This window comes from Danio rerio, chromosome 15 (genome assembly GCF_052040795.2).
Source record: "Danio rerio strain M-AB ecotype USA chromosome 15, GRCz13ab, whole genome shotgun sequence".
Lineage (NCBI taxonomy): Eukaryota > Metazoa > Chordata > Actinopteri > Cypriniformes > Danionidae > Danio > Danio rerio.
Window position 1 is genome coordinate 36,025,512 of NC_141035.1, and position 19,849 is coordinate 36,045,360.

A 19,849-nucleotide genomic window follows, 5' to 3' on the forward strand; every position below is an offset into this window, starting at 1 on the left:
CAGCGAACGTGCAACAACTTCACGAGACTCCACACTTGTAAACACTCGCTCCATTGGGCTCGCGCGGCTCTCGGTCCCGCCTATACTCGTCAGAGCTACCAGGCTGACCAATCACAGAGCTTGCGCTACACGTCGTTGTGACATGTTGTTACATTTTTTGCGAGGTGCGCATCAGCGAAGCCGACTCCTACGGAGTAGTGCTTTGCGTCAATGCGTAGGCTGCACCGTAGCATACATGTGCGCTTGATGTAGAAGTATAAATCAGCCTTAAGGAGGTCAGATCGGAAGACCTTGGGGGCCATTCAACTGGCCCACGATGACCAATCCACTTTTCAGGAAACGGTTCATCTAGGAATGCTTAGACCTGACAACCATAATGTGGTGGTAGTGCACCAAAAACGTGCCAGCTTCAGTGCATAAAGAGGGAAACAAATCATCATGTAGCAATTTCAAATATCTAGTGGCTTTGAGGTTTCTATGGTATGAAGATACAAGATGTGCAGCACCTGAAACTACAGATAGTGGAAACCTGTGCTGGCATTTCTCCTACGGTGTTGATATTAGAGTTGGAGAAGAGGGTTGCATTGACAATCCAACACAATGGGCAGCACATTCAACACATTTTATAAGTGGTCAGAAACTTGTAAATAACTCATGAAAGAATAAAGTTACATTAAAACCAAGCACACCATTGTTTTTCTTGTGGAATTCCCAATAAGTCTGATGTGTCAAATAACCCTCTTCCTTTTGAAAAAACAAAAGTTGGATCCAAGATGGCCGACTTCAAAATGGCCACCATGGTCACCACCCATCTTGAAGTTTGCCCCCTCACATATACTAATGTGCCACAAACAGGTTGTTAATATCACCAACCATTCCCATTTTATTAAGGTGTATCCATATAAATGGCCCACTCTGTTTATGGCTAGGAGTATAGAATTTCCATTTACCTTTAATCTACAGCCTCAGCAAACAGTCCTGATTGCATTTCAGAGTCATGACAGTCTGGAGTCCTACACTGTCAAGAGCTGTAAGTTTAGCCTGTATGTTTTTAGACAGTCAAAGCAACAGTAGCTATTGATTTGAATTTCATAAATCACCAAGGGTGGCATGGTGGCGCCGTGGATAGTGCTGTCGCCTCACAGCAAGAAGGTCGCTGGTTCGAGCCTTGGCTGGGTCAGTTGGCATTTCTGTGTGGAGTTTGCATGTTCTCCCCATGTCCGCATAGGTTTTCTCCAGATGCTCTGGTTTCCCCAAAGACATGTGCTATAGGTGAATTGGGTAGGCTAAATTTTCTGTAGTGTATGTGTGTGGATGAGTGTGTATGGATGTTTCCCAGTGATGGGTTGCAGCTGGAAGGGCATCCGCTGCATAAAACATATGCTGGATAAGTCGGCGGTTCATTTCGCTGTGGCGACCCCTGATTTATAAAGTGACTAAGCCAATGATTGAATGAATCAACAAAAATCAGTCTCAGCTACAATCTTCTTTAATATTCCATAGAAGATTTCCGTTGAAGGTCACCTACATCTTGGATGCCATCTCTTTGGTAAACAAATGTTTAGAGAAGACAAATCAGGGCGGGGCTTACCTGTAGTGTTGATCATGCTTTTGGGTGTAATGGACGCAGCGGCGAAGATGTTAGGTGTGCTTCCAGAGGTCAAAGCGCTGCTGGATCCCGACGTGCCCACTGTGTTCACTGTCAGACCTGAAGGAGGCTTCTTGGCCTGCACCACCACACTCCTGCATGAGAGAGGAAACACAATACCTTACTAAGGTCACTTCAGATTTACTTCAGCTGGAAAATTGCACTCGTAACCTCGTCATAACAAGACCCTGGGATCAGAAGTGTAAACATACCCAATCACTTCACATTTTACCAAAAGCACTTCCTGAGAGAAATATACTGTGAATCACAAAAGCTTCCAGATTCCACAAGAAACAAAGCTAAATAAAAGAGTTCACCTGCAACAATAAATAAACATGATTGCTTGTGAAATCAGTTGATTACATGGAGGGAGATTGACGGTGGTTTTGCACAGTCCAGTCAGGCTGGATGAAAGTGGCAAAGAAAAAGACCAGCAGGCAAAGTAAACATCCTGCTCTCCTGCCACCCCGTGCTTGACTCTCCAACATGCGGAATGAGGTTCAGGACAAACAAACAGTAAAATCAAAAGCAGTGACTGCAGGCTTTTGGGGCATGTTTCTGTTTTCTGGTGTTTGTCCATTGCTGTGACTCGAAGTGATGTCAAACTCAAGAGCGAAATTCATGAGGAGACATTTTCCAGGTGCGTAAGCTAAATTTGGTGTTACTGTAACAGGGTAGATTTGAAGTTTTCACCTTAGAAAACCTTTGGGTGATAGCAAAATTTACATTCAATAAACATTTGGACTTTTTTTATACCACAGCATCACAAATAAATTGAGTGAATTTAGAAACCAATTTAGTATACTGGTGGATAAAAAACTAATTATTATGAATTGAATTTATGAATATAAATAAAATAATATAATAATGTAATATTTTTATTTACTTTATTTGCATTAACATTCATATTTAATGTTATATTAGTTAAATTTTTCACACTTAAAAAAAAATCAGGAAACAAACAACCCAAAAAATAAACAAAAAAATAAACTACTTAAAACAAATAAATAAATCAGACTATATACAGGAAACAGAGAGTGAAATTCAAATCCTTTCAAGACCTATTTCAAGCTTCTTTCCATACATTTTAAGACTTTTCAACCAGAAACACTGGTGAAATTACAGTATTTTTATTAAATATTAATGTAAGAAATTAATCTAAAACTAAAACATTATTCATAATATACTGAATAAAAATATATTAAATAAAAAAATAAACAAGCAAACAATTTTAAATAAATAAATAAATATTTTTGTTATTTAATAATATGCATTAGTATTCATATTTAATTTTTTATTAATTCGATTATTTTCACACTTTAAAAAAATCAGGAAACAAACTACCATAAAACAACCAAAAAAAAAATACAAAACAAATAAACAATTTAAAATAAATAATTATTTTTGTTATTGAATTTATTTGCATTAAAATCTATATAAAATTTTTATTAGTTTTTCACACTTAAAAAACAGGAAACAACCAAAATACAACCCAAAAATAATCAAACAAACAATTTAAATAAATAAATAAATAAATAAATAAATATTTTGTTATATAATTTATTTGCATTAAAATTAATATTTAATTTTATATTAGTTAGATTAGTTTCACACTTAAAAAAACATATATAAAGTAAAACTATATATATAAAATAAAATAAACAAATAAATAAATATGCCAGCACAAAAATCTGACATTAAATATTCTTATTTTTTATTTTAAATTGTTATAAGTTTGGATTAGGCTTGCAACACTTCATCAAACTTCATCCTATTAAATTAACTAATAGGAACTGTGGGTATAAATTAAAATTTTACAAATCAATAAAGAAAAAATAAATATCATTAGGCAACAAAATATAGTTTAAAATGTATAAACAACTAGAGGATACAGTATGTAAAATCATGAGTGCTCTTCTTGTTACAAAAAAAAAAAAAACAGGCCCAAATCACAATTCCATCATCCTCCTCTGACCGTCCCAACTCTGACCAGCTGCAATCTATGAAAAGCTAATTAGAGAAATGCTCTCTAAATATAGCTGCTAACCACATTAACTCATTAAAAAGGCTCTAAATATACTAATCGACTCAATTATGCCAATAAGAATTTTTATTCCTCTTGCTTATTTTAGCAAAATCACATGGTGTCCAGAGGCAACATTCTAACAAGCTGAAAATAGAGCCCGGAGACGAGCGAGCAAGATCACGAGTTCACATCAAACTCTTAACCTCGCCGATAATCTCCTGTATATCTTCACAGATTCACAGAAACCCACCTTAGCCTAATAGCGAAGAGCGGGAAAGGATTAGTTTGATATTATACACACGACAGAGTCAAGTGCTTTGTGGGATGGAATGATGTTTTGTTGGTGTGCACATTGGTCTGGTTTTCTTATCGATGTTGAAGATGCTGGTCGGTAGAAAGATTCTGCATGTTTTTTAGGGTGATAGAGTGCAGGACTGGTGTTAATGTCACTTGTTAAGTCTCCTGACGCTTCACATTGTGACCTAGGACAGACACTGTACAGAGAGAAAATAGGACGGCACGCTCTCTTTAACCTGCTGGCGTGACACCGAGAGCTTCTCTGAGATCGCATGCAAGGAAGCAAACATATTCGATGACACATGTTTCCTCTCAGAGGGACAGTTTGTGTGAAAAATAAAAATTTACTCACCATTTACTCACTCTCAAGTGGTTCCAATACTTTCTTTTTTTTCCTGTTTAAGGTAGAAGTATATATTTTGAAGAATGTTAGAAACTAGTAGTGAAAAACAATACTACAGGTATGGAAGTGATAGGTTTCCAACATTCTTCAAAATATCTTCTTTTGGGTTCAACAGAGGAAATAAACTAAAAAAGGTTTGGAGGGTGAATAAAGGGTTGGTTACTCGAAATTTGTCCTCTGCTTTTGACCCATCCAAGTGGACACATACAGGTGAAGTGTACACACACACACACACACGCACACGCACACGCACGCGGAATAATGGGTAGTTATTGCTTCCAGTGCCCATAGAACCTTTATGGGTTAGGTGCCTTGTTCAACACTGTAAAAAAATAATGCTATTAATTAATAATATTTTTTTTACCAATTGAAGTGGATTGAACATGTAACAAATAAGTTGTCCCCCCCAAAAAAAACAATCAAAATCTGCCGGGACTGAGAATCAAGCCCGGAACGTTTTCATTGTTGTGAACTATCGCTTTTGCGCACTACAAAATACCAAATGTTTACCATTAGCGGTGTCTGAAATTGCAAACTACTCAAGTAGGTAGTACATTTGATTTTATTTCATGACTTTTAGGTAAGTATAATCTATATAACATGAATGTGAGTTGTATGAATAGAGTTTTATTAGGGCCAGACGGAATCTGCGGATATTTTTTGCTATTTCTGCGCCGAATTGTGTTAAAAATCCGCAGATTTAAACTGAATTATTTTGGGAGTATCATAACTAAAACCTTAATATATGTATTTATAACCTTTTTAATTTTTATTTAATGTTTACAATGCAAATTTGGTAAACAAACCAAGTCTCTCATATAATATATATGAGACTAATACATCTACTAAAAGACTGAAAATATTTCTTTACAAACTGTATTGTAAATAAATCATACAAATATTTTCATATTAGTCAATAATACTACTGAAATTAATTAAAAAACTGAATAAATATAAATTTACACACATTTACACAAGTAAATAAACAATCAGTGATGGGCTAAAATCTGTGTTATAGTCATTACTTAATACTTCTTCTAAATTCTAAATTGGTCACTCACAACATTCCAATGGATGTTATTCCGAGATAACAATTGCTGAAACTAGTAACACAGGCTCATATGGGAACTTCCAATAACCTTGACCGTCAGTGAACAAGTTCATACTTATATATGCTTGTCTATCACAATGCTGTTTTTGACTGTTTGGTGCCATCTGTGACTAATTAATACGTAGGTTAGTGTATGCTCCATTAGCTCCATTCAGTTGGTTTCATTTCTGTCTTGCCTTAATAAACTATTGCAGCTCAGAACAATGTTCTGCTTTAAATGTTTAAGTTTTGTGGTAAGTAGTTATGTAAAAAGTGACGTACTGACGTTCTACGACTTTTCGCAGAACCCTTTCAGTCTCACACAAGTGGATGCCGATAAGCCTGTCAGGCTTTTTTCTGCAATAATTTCAGAATTTTGCCTGATCATTGGGGTACTAATCGTCTTCTGTTTTTTTAATTACAATGAATTTGGACATACTACTTGGCTAGCTGCTTTTCACATTATACCTCTACAGTATATATTAAGAAAGTGTAAAATTTCAGATGCACCAATTATCGCCATAAGACCAAATACAAATGTAAGTATTATTTAAAGTGTTTAAGTAGTACATTTAGCACAGTGTTTCTCAACCACGGTCCACCAGCTTTGCACATTTTCCATGTCTCCTTAAACTAAACACACCTGATTCAAATTATCAGCTCATTAGCAGAGACTGAAAGACCTGCAATGGGTGTAACAGACAAAGGAGACATCCAAAACATGCAGTGTTGGTGGTCCTCCAGGAACGTGGTTGAGAAACACTGATTTAGCAGTTGCTTTGTCCAAAGTGACTTACAATTTAAGGGAATTGTAGTAGATAGTAGAAATGTGGGTATATTGGGGCTTTTAAAATAAGCATAGCATTACTTACAGTGTTGGTGTGGAAAGTCTTAATTAACGTTACAGTTATGTTTATAGTTCTCGTTCTTGGCTTTATTCTTGTAGCTGCATAATTTAAGCATATTTAACACATTTATGCATACTTATGAGCTAAACGTTAATCCTAAACTTCAGTTTGCATTTTACCAGAAGAGTTGTTAGCATCATTTCAGCCTTCAGCATATATTATTCATGCATGGTACACAAATACTTTATATATTTTATTTTAAATAGCTACTAGGATTAAAAGCAGTCTCTGCGGATAACATTAATAATACAAATTATATACTATGGTGTTAAACTTAAGTTTAACTATTTAATACTATTCAATTTATTAGCATACCATCACTGATACAGTTTCGTAATTTTAATATTATATATAAAAATATAATATTTACATTTTTAATGAGCTATTTAGGAAAAACAACATCAAAATCCCCTCATCCAAATAATTTCTACTCATGATTAGTAGCAATTGTTACATTTATAAGTAAATCTGACATTTTAATCTTACTGTACACTTCATAAGACAGAATCACAAGTCATTCATTAATCCTACAACTTAGTTTGCATCTTATCAGAACATTTTTTGAGCGTAGAGATCCTTTTACCCTTCAGCACACAACATTTAATACTTATAACATGTCGACTTCTTGCAGGTATTTGACAGGTAGAGTTGATAGTATTAGACTGATAAACAAGCTTGTAATAAAATATGAACACTCCTCATGAATTATTCACTGGCTTGGGGCTTGTGAATGATGTATGAATTATCTGCCGCATATTTTATTAATAGGATTTTTTTTTAATTGACTTGCTTTAAATAAAGCATGGATTAATCTTGGGTAGACTATGAATAATGCAAATAGTTTATACTGTATGTTTTATTTGAAATGGCTATTAGGATTACAAACAGTCTTGCCGCATAAAAGAACACTGACAATAAAAAAGATGAGTGTAGTTTTAAATAATAGTGAATTTAAGTTGTATATCTACTGACATTGACTTTTTAAAAGAATTGTTTAGCCAAAAAAGAAAATTTGCTAATAACTTACTCACCCTTAAGCCATCCAAAACATAGGTGATTTTTTTAGTAGAACATTAAATACATTTTTTTAAATTGAAATTATTCATAAAATACAACTCAGCTGTTATCAGCATTTTTGAGAGTCAAAAGTGCAAAATACATATACAGGCAAATCAAAATGAACACCAGTGACTCAAAACGATGCACTGAGGTCTTATGAAGAGAAATTGTCATTAGTTTTTGGTTGCTAGAATGTCTTTTTAAGAATGTGATTTGCTTTTGGTTAGCCTAGAAAGTGTTACTAACTGAAATAACATGTTAGATTTTTGTTTTGAAGAACGCTATTCTAACATTATTACAGAGCACCATGATACATGTGGAGGATAGAAAAAGGCTACTGATTGTTTTGCAAGATTTTACATGCCATCCAGGTTGCTTTCTCAGCCCTAAATAACAATGCCTTCTAAAACTTTTATATATAAATGCATTCTCAGATGTAATAAAATTAATTACAATTAAAATTAAATAAAATAAACTAATTAAATAAACAGTTATTACAAAAAACTAATATATTATTTATAAGATTTTATTTTCCTACCACTGAAATGTATTGTTTGTTGGTTTATTGGGACATGGCTTTCTCTTTTGGTCAGTTCAAATCTGCCTGTAAACAGAAAGCTATATACAATACAGTATTTGCTCTGATTAACAATAAAGGACTTTCAAGGACTTTTAAAGCACCATTCATTTCAAATCAAGTACCTTTGTAATGTACCATACAAGTCTTAATGTAGTTGACATTTCACTTACAAAATATTTGCAGAAAATGTCAAAGTAACGATGATGTTTTGAATGCATAATTTTCAAAAAAATTAAATCAAGTCCAAAGCTGGTAATATTAAATGTTTTATGAAATATTGATAAATTATTTGTCATAGTTCATGTACAAGAATTAAATTTAATATTTTTAAATTAAGAATTTCTCTCTGAGTTTTTTCCTTTCGTTTTTTGTCAGCAGCAAGACAACTGTTGAAATAACACAAAAATACACACATGAATGTAATTCTTAAAAATTAGGTACTTGCAAGGACCTACTGTGTTTGTTTAATGTACTTTCCGGGCCTTGAATTGATATGACTGAAATTAAAGCACTTTCAAGAAACATGAGAATTCTGGATTTAGTTTGTGTACAATTTCAGCGAGGACTTGTGAATTACAGGAAATAGTGTTCAATTTCTTGCACAGACAAAACTCACTATATCATCAAGAGCCACAGGTATTCGTTTTGCTTTGCCTGTAAATGTTTTTCGGACACTAAAAGTGCATTTCAAGAGTGACCAAAGATCATGATTTTAGCTAAAAACTACTTTAATGTTTGCCAGGGGCCCCCCTAAAATCCGTTTTTAAGAAATAACACAAAAAAAATATTTATTATAAATAAATAAAAGAAAGGGCGTCACGGTGGCACAGCGGGTAGCGCGATCGCCTCACAGCAAGAAGGCCATTGGTTCTGGGTCACTGGGTCAGTTGGTATCGCTGTGTGGAGTTTGCATGTTCTCCCTGTGTTCACGTGGGTTTTGTTTCGTCTGGGCTAAAAGTATGGTTTTCTGCGTGAATCTGTCAGTTTGCTCTTTGAATAAACTGCATTGCTTTCAACCGGCATTGGTTCAGTTGCACATGGAGAGTAACATCTTTATTCTGGGATTACCACTCTTAATAAATACACTTGCATATAAAGTAAATGGTATCTCAAAGTATTTACTAGGGCACTGGTTATTTTTAATGGGACGCGTACTGCAGTAAATGGGGTTTAGCGATGCCCCTGATGTTCGCCTTTAAAGTGATAGTTCCCCCCAAATAAACATTACACTGTAAAAAAAAATCTAATTAATTGTGAAAGAACTTTCTGTATTTTCATTTTACAGCAATTTTACCCGTATGTTCGGTTACGCACTACATTGTGGGAACAAGAATCTCAGTGCGAACAGCGTGAGAAGCCGAGAAAACATACACAAGGAGTCCTGCTTTTTGCTGTTCTCAACATCACCACATTTCTCCAAGACTGATGGAATTCTTGATTTATGCTTTTCCCTTTAATAAAAAATGACAATAGTCTAGTTCCATGAGTCTAGCTATACCGTTTTTTCATTCTGAAATGTTTTACTTATGAGGTAATTTTTATTAAGTAAATTTGATTAAGTACTTATAGTGTACGTTTACGACTTTTCCTCCTGTGACATTTATTTATGTTACCTGTTCAAATTTCAGCGCTTATAGTTTTCTTCTTTTGTAATAAATTACTGAATGCAATGTTAAAAAAATAAATAGTTTTGTGTACATTGTGCTTCATTTGTTGTACTATGTTTAGAAAGCTAAATTAGCCTTATGATATTGTAATGTACTTTAGGAAAATATTATGGATAAAATGTTTTTACAAATTTATGTTTCTATTTAAAGTTTACTGACATTTCTGTATAATCATTTAACAGAAAAAAAGCTAATTGGATTTACCACAAATTTACTAGATTTTCAGTTGTTTTTTTTTAAAGAAGGACATTTTTTTTTTTTTTAAATTCTTATAGAAAAAAAACTTGTTAAAAAGAAAATAACCAGTACATTTTTCTATTTTTTTACGGAAGTTTTACAGAATTTTCCGTTTACTAAAAGAAGGAAATTCCGTAAAAAAAACTGAGAATGTGCTGGTAATTTTTAGCAAGTACATTCTTCTTTTTTCATGAAATTTTTTTTAAAGTGTACTCACTATTTAGTCACCCCTAAGTGGTTCCCTCTTTATGACTTTCTTCTGTTGAACACAAAATAACATATTTTGAAAAAAGCTGAAAATCTATAACCATTAACATTCTTGTCCGGAAAAAGAAAAACTATGTCAATGGTTACAGGTTTTAAGCTTTCAACAGAAAAAAAAGGAAATCAAAGCTGTTTGAAACAAGTAAAGGGTCAGTAAATAATGACAGAAATGTCATTTTTGAGTGAACTACACCCTTTAAGTCACTCCAAAACTCTTTCCAAAAGACTTTCAAAGCCTTTACGGTGGCGGCCCCATCTGCAAACGCAGCATCCTGGTTATTCAATACTAATTGAAAAAAATTCACTCTTGGAAAGTCGCAGTGATGGGAAGTCATTCCTCATCTCTCTCGCGTTTGAGTCTTTTTTTTTTTTTTTTTGATGTTGTCACTCCCAATCTAGGAGGTTCTGACAGACAATCGAAGAAGCCTGTCCACGTCTGGCAGCTCATTTGGTGGCAGGTGGCAAACAATTAGACACAGCAATTTCAAGGCCGGCAGATGACATTAAAGCATGCGGGAGTGAGTGGTACGACCCGGCGTCTGCGGACGGCCTGTGTGAAAGCATTTCAAAAATAATACACTCTGCCATGGCAACTCATTTCTGCCTGCCAGCCTCTATTAGGGTGCTGAGGGGTGAGGTAGACAGGAGGGGAGCTGGGGCCGCGGCGGGGCGCTTCTGTTTAATCTGTCATCAACGCCCTGGAGACCCTCCCTAACACTCACAAACACATCTACACACACACACACCACCTTTACTAGTCAGCAGCACACCTCATCTGTGGCAGATGCATGTATTACTGCAGATCCATTGTTTCTGTGAATCAATCTTTAAGCAGAAACAAGGTTATGTGTGTATGTGTGTGTGTGTGTGTGTGTGTGTGTGTGTGTGTGTGTGTGTGTGTGTATATATATATATATATATATACATATATATCATGCACTTCACTGATGTGTTGTAGAAGTGCTATCTATACTTATAAATTCTGAAAACAATAAGTATTTTTGCTAGTTATTATTTTACTTCAGCTCATTTTGCACTGACTGTTGTTAGTTTCAGTTAGTTTTAGTTTTTAATTTATTGCAATTTATTTTATTTTATGTCAGTTAGCGACCGTTTTTTGACAAATCGATTTAATATTAAGTTGTTATGTGTGTGTGTGAGTGTGTGTGTGTGTGTGTGTGTGTGTGTGTGTGTGTGTGTGTGTGTGTGTGTGTATATAGTGCTCAGCACATGAGTACACCCCATTTTGAAAATGAAAATTTTTAACCATTTTTCAGGAAATATGGGTAATATATATTGGTGCATTTGAACAAAACAGATTTATTAAACAGATATATTTATCAAAATAATATTTTAGTCAACAAACATATTTAGAAATTGAAAGATTAATATATTAAGTTTATTATTTTAATTATTATCAAAATAACAAATAACAACATTTCAACAAAATTGTAAATATTTTTTGTTTCACTTGATTTTTGCTATTTTTTTAAATGTTATTTAATATTTTCCTCTAACATACAAATTTGGGCTACTAATTTGGTAACTATTATTATTAGTTATTTTGTTAGATTCGCTCCAGATTTGGCTTCAGTACTGATGTATACGTATGTATATGCACAGATAAAATACTATGAAGCATTCTTTAGAAAATATTAATTTAAAGGAGAGATTGTACTCATATATGCTGTGCACTATATACAGTATACACACACACACACACACACACACACACACATTTTTTCCCTCCGATGTAAACAAAACGTCTTCATTTCTAAAAGCAAAAACTAGGCATGTTTAACTATAGAGGTTCATATACATATACTGTAAATTGTCTGAATTCCATTATTTATATTTTAAGTTGCATGTGTGTGGTTTTGGGTTTAATATCTGTTCAAAAGAGGGTCTATGTTTTTGTCTGTTTAATGCTTTACAATTTAGCACATTTTTAGTTTTAAATGCTCTTTTGTGGGGTATATTCTCTAGCAAATGAACGCACACAAAGTGTGATTCATTTAAATTAATTATCAAATCACACTTACTGTTACAGATATGGGACTTCCCCTAAACATACATAACTTCATTCTCTGTGATTTATCCCAGAAAGGTCAAACATAAAAACAGTGGTCAGCATGACTGAGTACACCCCAAATTGAAAATGAATATTTGTATCCATTTCACAGTCAATGTATGTAATATATTTTTGGTGCATTTGAACAAAACAGATTTATTAAACGGATATATTTTTAAAATGACATTTTAGTCACCAAACATATTTAGAATGGAAGGTTGTTACATTTTAATTCATGCAATATACAATTTTATTAGATTAGCTCCAGATTTGGCTTCAGAAGTGACCAATGTACAGTGCTCAGCATAATTAAGTACACCCTATTTGGAAACTAAATATTTGTATCTATTTCTCAGTGAATATAGGCAATGTATTTAGGTGCATTTAACCTAAACAGACTAATTAAACAAATATATTAAATAAAATTATATTTTAGTCACAAAACATATGTAGAAATTGAAATATAATACTTTGAAATTCATGCAAAATATATTTTTTAAAAATTAGAAATTACAATTTTTTTATTTTTTTATTTGCTTCTCTTTACTTTTTCCTCTTTTTTTAAAAAAATTGTATTTAATATTTTTAATAACAACTTTGGATGTACTAGTTTTTGGACCGTTATCGTAAGTTATTTTGTTAGATTAGCTCCAGATTTGGCTTCATTACTGAATAATGATTTGTGAGGGTGTACTTATATGTGCTGAGCACTGTTTATGCACAATATTGTAAAGCTTCCTATAGAAAATATTCATTTAAATGAGAGATTTGTGATTAGTGTACTCATATGTTGAGCACTGAATGTAACATTATTATTATTATTATTAATGATTAAAAATTCTGCTTTTGCCAGGACTAAAGTTGATACATTATTAATTAATTCATTAATGATTGTTGTTCTAAACATGTGTCAAACAAGATTTTGGTAGCCTATTGTTGCACTGATGACATTTTAGTGGTTGTCTTTTGTTAATTATGCTACATGTAAAAACATATACCTGTATACAGAACATACAATTAAGCAGGGCACCTATCAACATATCTATAAACTTCACTTTAGCCTATATCAAAAAGAAAAAGTAGTGGAAACATCATGTGCAAACACAAATGAGATCAGCCTGAACCCATCATCAAGCATTATGTCCAACAGATCCCTGTTCGAATCCAGCTGGAGATAACTTTAATCCAAAGTGAACAGGTTATTATCCAAAAAAAAAAAAAAATCTTTTTCCACTTACACAAATTCTGTTTACACATGGTGATTTTGCCCAGCCATGAACAGCAACAGCTCCGCATCGCAACCGAAGACGTGTTAAGAGCGGAGACAAATCGCGCCGAGATTTTATCTGGCCTCGGAATGTAAACACGCCATGGACGCTTTCAAACACAGCAATTCTTCCTGATAGAAAGTATGGGGAATTTAAAATGAGTTATAGCTTGCTTATGACCGAGAAAATCATTATGGCCATTCCTCAGGGAAAACACTAATCCAAGAATTCATCACGGTTTGACGGTGATCTATCGTGTAGTGTTTAAAGGCACGGAAAAGATTGCAGGCAGAAAAGGTCACTGTACTTTTAAGGGCCTTGTACGTATACATCTGGAGTAAATGGGCTACTGTAGTGCTGTTGGTGACAAGAGACATTCAGTGAAGATAAAGTCACATGATTTCACTTTTGGCGCACATGCTGATGTGTGCTGCTGCCATCTGGTGGAGGTTCATAGCATTGCGCGTGCACAACAGCAGCACATAATAGGATAGTCCCGCCAAAGATCGAAATGCTGTCATCATTTACTCAGCATCATGACTTTTTATAAACCTTATGATTATGTTGTTGACTTTTGTAAGACACAGAAAAAGTTGTCTTGAAGAATCTGACTCCCGTTAAATTCTTTGCTTATGTACACTGGATGTTAATAGAAACCTAAATTTACTACCATTTTCATTTTTATAAATACAGAATATCTGAATATACATTTTGGACGGACATACATAATGTAGTATTTCTAGTTCAATATTGGTTAAAAATATAATACAATAATATAAATATGTCCAGAATATAATATAATATATATATATATATATATATATATATATATATATATATATATATATATATATATATATATATATATATATATATATATATATATATATATATATATATATATATATATATATATATATATATATATATAATAAATGTAATTTGATATTTTTAATAATAAATGTGAAACTCAAATCAATCAATCAATCATTTTCTTGTCGGCTTAGTCCCTTCATTAATCTGGGGTCGCCACAGCGGAATGAACCGCCAACTTATCCAGCAAGTTTTACGCAGCGGATGCCCTTCCAGCCGCAACCCATCTCTGGGAAACATCTACACTTATTCACATACACTCATACACTACAGACAATTTAGCCAACCCAATTCACCTGTACTGCATGTCTTTGGACTGTGGGGGAAACCGGAGCACCCGGAGGAAACCCACGCGAACGCAGGGAGAACATGCAAACTCCACACACTAACGCCAACTGAGCCAAGGATTGAACCAGCGACCTTCTTGCTGTGAGGCAACAGCACTACCTACTGCGCCACTGCTTCACCTAAATGTGAAACTACAAAATAAAAATTAAAAATAGTTCCCCTGTTAAAATTTTTTTAACAATTATTTTACTATTTTCACTATTTCTCTCTTCAAAGCAGGTTCATGGTGTGCAAAAATGCAAATTGACAATGGCAAATTGTAAATATATATATATATATATATATATATATATATATATATATATATATATATATATATATATATATATATATATATATATATATATATATATATATATATATATATATATATACACAGAAAAAGGGTTTTATTTCACACTAAAATTGATTAAATGTTGTATTTTGTCAGTATTACGATAAAATGGCTGACGATTCACTTCATCTTGTACTTAAAGGAAAATAATCTTTGTTATGATGGTTGAAAGTCTCTTGACACCCTTATACTAATTATTAGACTAAGAGATCCAAATGTATTTATATGTATAGGTTTTTTTTCGCTCACATAGTTCTGGTGATGCGCAAAATTCAGATAGGGGGCAGGAAGTAAAAACTGAATGGGAGACACATGGATGCAATAAAAAAAAAAAAGTTAATTAGATGCCACCCTGGCGGTTCACTCCGGTGTGGCGACCCCAGATTAATAAAGGGACTAAGCCGAATTTCTTCCGTTATTCAGCCAGTTTCTTGAACTTTCCCCCCTTTATGTGCAAAAAGTTTTGGAAATCTATAAAACCTGTTTGGCAGTTCTCAATTTGGCAGATTTAAACAATTGTAAACAACATAAAACAGAAATATTTTGATGTTCCTATAGCGATTCCTATGCAGATGAATCACTTCCTGCCCTCCATCTAAATTTCGCCCGTCAATAATGACGTCATGGAAAAACAACCCATTGTAATACCCAAATGGATAGTGTCTAAGCAAGAAAAGTTGGGTCCAATCAATACGTTCCGGCCGAACGTTATAATAGGCTGTCGTACTTGCCTGTCAAAATATCTGTTTGAATTACGTTTGAATATAAAATTCCCTAAAAAAATGTCTGAATATATACAGAAAACACAACAGAAGCAGTTTGTTATTAAAATATTGCTTGTATCAACCTGAAGGGCAATTTACTGAGCTTTACCTATACTAAATACTGACAATTCACATATAAACATCTATAGGATGTGCACTATTGACCTTTCTGAGATGTGCGTTCGTTTTTACACGGTTATTTTGATTGTTTTAGAACTTCCGATTGAGTTGCCAATGGGAGAAATGACTGGGAAGAAATAAACAGCAGAAAACGGCCAAACTGCTTGCTCTACAAACAAAAATGTTGAATAAAAACATCATACATAAACAGTAGAATAATATAATAGTAAAATATCAGCTTGCAACATTACGCAGCGTAACAAATGTCTAAAAATCAATGGAAGTGAATGGCTGTGCCTGCTCATAATTGAAAAAGAATGTCAATACACATCTCAAAACAACTGTACTGTGGCTATGAGTGTACAGTACCTGTCAAATGAATGGAACTGCATGGGCATCATGGCCTGTGCTTCCCTCTTCATGGCCTGCTGTTCGGGATACGGCAGGGCCTCTGTCCCACTCTCTGTGGTCTCCACCGGAGCCGCCACCAGGCTCTTGAGGATCTCCTTCACATTGATGCCTTTATTAGCCTGGTTGATGCTGGAGATGGACGAGGCGGTTTTGAGGTGCTCCACAGAGGACGGTTCGATCAAGCTCTCCTGAGATCGGGCCACTGATGAAAGGGTGCAGAACAGGCCGCTCATGCCGTTCGGGCCACCCATGGCAAGATCAAGGTCAGCCCCGTTCATCACACTGGACACCTGGTCATCTCCCAGGCCGGAGTCAGAGTGAGGGAGGGACGACTCCTGACGGGATTCCAGCACACCGAGAGCTTCCTTACGACTGTCAGTGAGGAGTGATGGGTGATCTGAGAAACATTAAGGAAATTAATTCAACAAAACTGAAATCAGATTAACAGTAGATTATCCTTTTTTTGCATTTATTTATTTTTATTGTTTTATAATATTAATTAGTGTTACTCTATATTCACCATAATATTTAGGACTTCACAAAATCAAAACATGTACAGATATATCAATATACAGTGTAATATACAGATAAGTCCCCCGCACTTTTAGAGACAGACCATTTAGAAAAGGATGATTAAGAATGTAAACCTTTAGATTTCATACAGCGGTCCCCCTCACTTTTAAAATGTCCACTACACCCCTGTAATTTTATGATCCCTACTTCGCTTACACCGGGACCTTGGTACAGAAAAAATAAACTGATAAACAGAGTACTTTAGTAACTTACCAAGATTATATACATGTAGAAAATCTGATAAGTAAGATGATGCCAGATCATTTAAGGATATATAAACAAAAAATTTTACAAATATATAAATATAAAATAAGAATGTGTTCATTCCTTATTAATGTCACTGAATATACCCTACATATTTTTGTCTGCATTTGTAGATTTTAATCAGTCATGACTCACTGTCGGAACACTTAACATTTAAAAATGACTGTATTTTTATATATTAATAACAATAATAATAACAACAACAACAAAAATAATAATAATAATAATAATAATAATAATAATAATAATAATGTCCATACTACAATTAGACAACTATATGTTTTAGCATTTTAATATTTAAAATACTACTACCACTACTACTACTACTACTACTACTAATAATAATAATTATAATAATAATAACAACAACAACAATGATAATAGTAGTAGTAGTAGTGGTAATGTACATACTATAATTAGACAATTATATGTTGTCTAATTATGTTTAGCATTTTAATAATAATAATAATAATAATAATAATAATAATAATAATAATAGTAATATTAATAATAATAATAATGATAGTAGTAGTAATGTACATACTATAATTAGACAACTATATGTTGTCTAATTATGTTTAGCATTTTAATAATAATAATAATAATAATAATAATAATAATAATAATAATAATAATAATAATAATAATGTCCATACTACAATTAGACAACTATATGTTTTAGCATTTTAATATTTAAAATACTACTACCACTACTACTACTACTACTACTACTACTACTACTACTACTACTACTACTACTACTACTAATAATAATAATAATAACAACAACAATGATAATAGTAGTAGTAGTAGTAGTAATGTACATACTATAATTAGAAAATTATATGTTGTCTAATTATGTTTAGCATTTTAATAATAATAATAATAATAATAATATTAATATTAATAATAATAATAATAATGATAGTAGTAGTAATGTACATACTATAATTAGACAACTATATGTTGTCTAATTATGTTTAGCATTTTTATAATATTAATAATAATAATAATAATTATTATTATTATTATTTAATAATCAGTAATAATAATTAGTAATAAAAAATGTGCTCTCACTATTGTATTATATAAACTGTTTCAATTATATACTTTTATTGAATATGCATAATATATGTATATAACTGAATTTAATGAAATTTCTGAATAAAAGAATAGCCAGGAAACCATATTCATCACTGCACAACAAAGAGTCTTTGTGTCCTTTAAAAGTACTCAACTCTTCAGATTCCTCAGCGGGCATCTTCTTTCATCCTACATAATAAACTCCTTCCAGACAAACCAATTCTGTCTGCAACCTCTTATTTGTCCATATCCAGTCACTCTCCAGATGTTTGGCCATTTCTCAGTAATATTCATCAAGCACAAGGTCACAAGCCCGATTGAGCCGTGCTGCACGTCTGGATGCCGATTTGGTGGCAGACAATGGCCTGCTACATGCTGTTTGGAAAAATTCCCATCCGTAGCCTTTCTTCCCTGAAATTTATGAGGGCGACGCAGCGCAGAGCCTCAGCCTCTATGATCCCATTCTCCTCTGGTGGATTGCTTTCCTAATGGACACTGACAGATGGGGCTGGAAATAGCAGTGCTGCCCCTGCCTCTTCATATTCGGTTTTCATGCATCTTCTCTCTTTTTATACTCTTTCTTCTTACTATTAGACATGAGGCGATATTCAGCAGTGAACTTGTATGATATTGCTATTGTGAGTGCTTCAAAATACTGCAAGTAATCTACTTTCAGAGAGATTTTTAAGAATATTCAGAGTGTGGTATTCACAGTGATGTTAATCATAGCACTAAATGTTTAAATACAACATTTTTATTTTCAAATATGTGACCCTGGGCCAAAAAAGCAAGCTTATGTTGAATGGGTATATTTTTAGCAATTGGCAAAAATACATTGAATGGGTCAAAACGATACATTTTTCTTTTATGCCAAAAATCATTATAATTTCAAACAAATTTAATGTATCATCAAGATATTTTTTAAATTTTCTACTATAAATACACATTTACAAGTTTGCAACGATAATAAAGCTTGTTAACAGGTTTTTATTGATTGATTTTATTGAATTATTTTGCTTTGTTTTATTATTTCACTTCATTTACAAGTAGCAGGGTATTTACAGCTACTGTATATTTAAGTGTATATTTCTGTATATTTCCGTTCACATCCCGTGCCTTTGTGCCCCCTAGTGGCATTGTCATAAACTGCTGTTACACCTAAACATATTCGTAATCTCTGCCCCGCGGCAGCATCACACACAGCGGTAGTGGTCATTTTGAACTGTCACTCACTGTATAAAAACTAAATTTTTGATTAGTAATGTTTGATATTGCACTTCATTTAGAATTTAAAGATGATTTTCTACATTATTTTCAATATTTGCTGATATCAAGTAAATTTAATGATATTTTGTACATTTCCTACTGTAAATAAAACATATAAATTTATTTTTGATTCATAATAACCATTGCTATTGCACTTCATTTAGACTTTAAAGGTGATTTTTTTCATTATTTCTCCTATTTGCTGATATCAAATAAATGTAATGTTACATTAAGATATTTTGTGCATTTCCTATTGTGAATAATATATAAACTCATTTTTTGATTAGCAATGTGC

General features: G+C 33.1%; 1 protein-coding gene across 8 annotated transcripts in view; it reads right to left on the reverse strand.

The window, feature by feature from the left end:
- The window catches only part of nbeab (neurobeachin b), a 569,044-nt gene that overhangs the window by 292,088 nt on the left and 257,107 nt on the right, over positions 1-19,849 (reverse strand). For all 8 annotated transcript variants that reach the window (XM_087284306.1, XM_087284305.1, XM_087284304.1 and 5 more), the window contains exons 29-30: positions 16,327-16,765; positions 1,592-1,743 (exon numbers count right to left, since the gene is read on the reverse strand). In XM_087284306.1, coding sequence (XP_087140432.1) covers positions 1,592-1,743; positions 16,327-16,765 — 591 coding nt within the window. The remainder of the gene's footprint in view (positions 1-1,591; positions 1,744-16,326; positions 16,766-19,849) is intronic.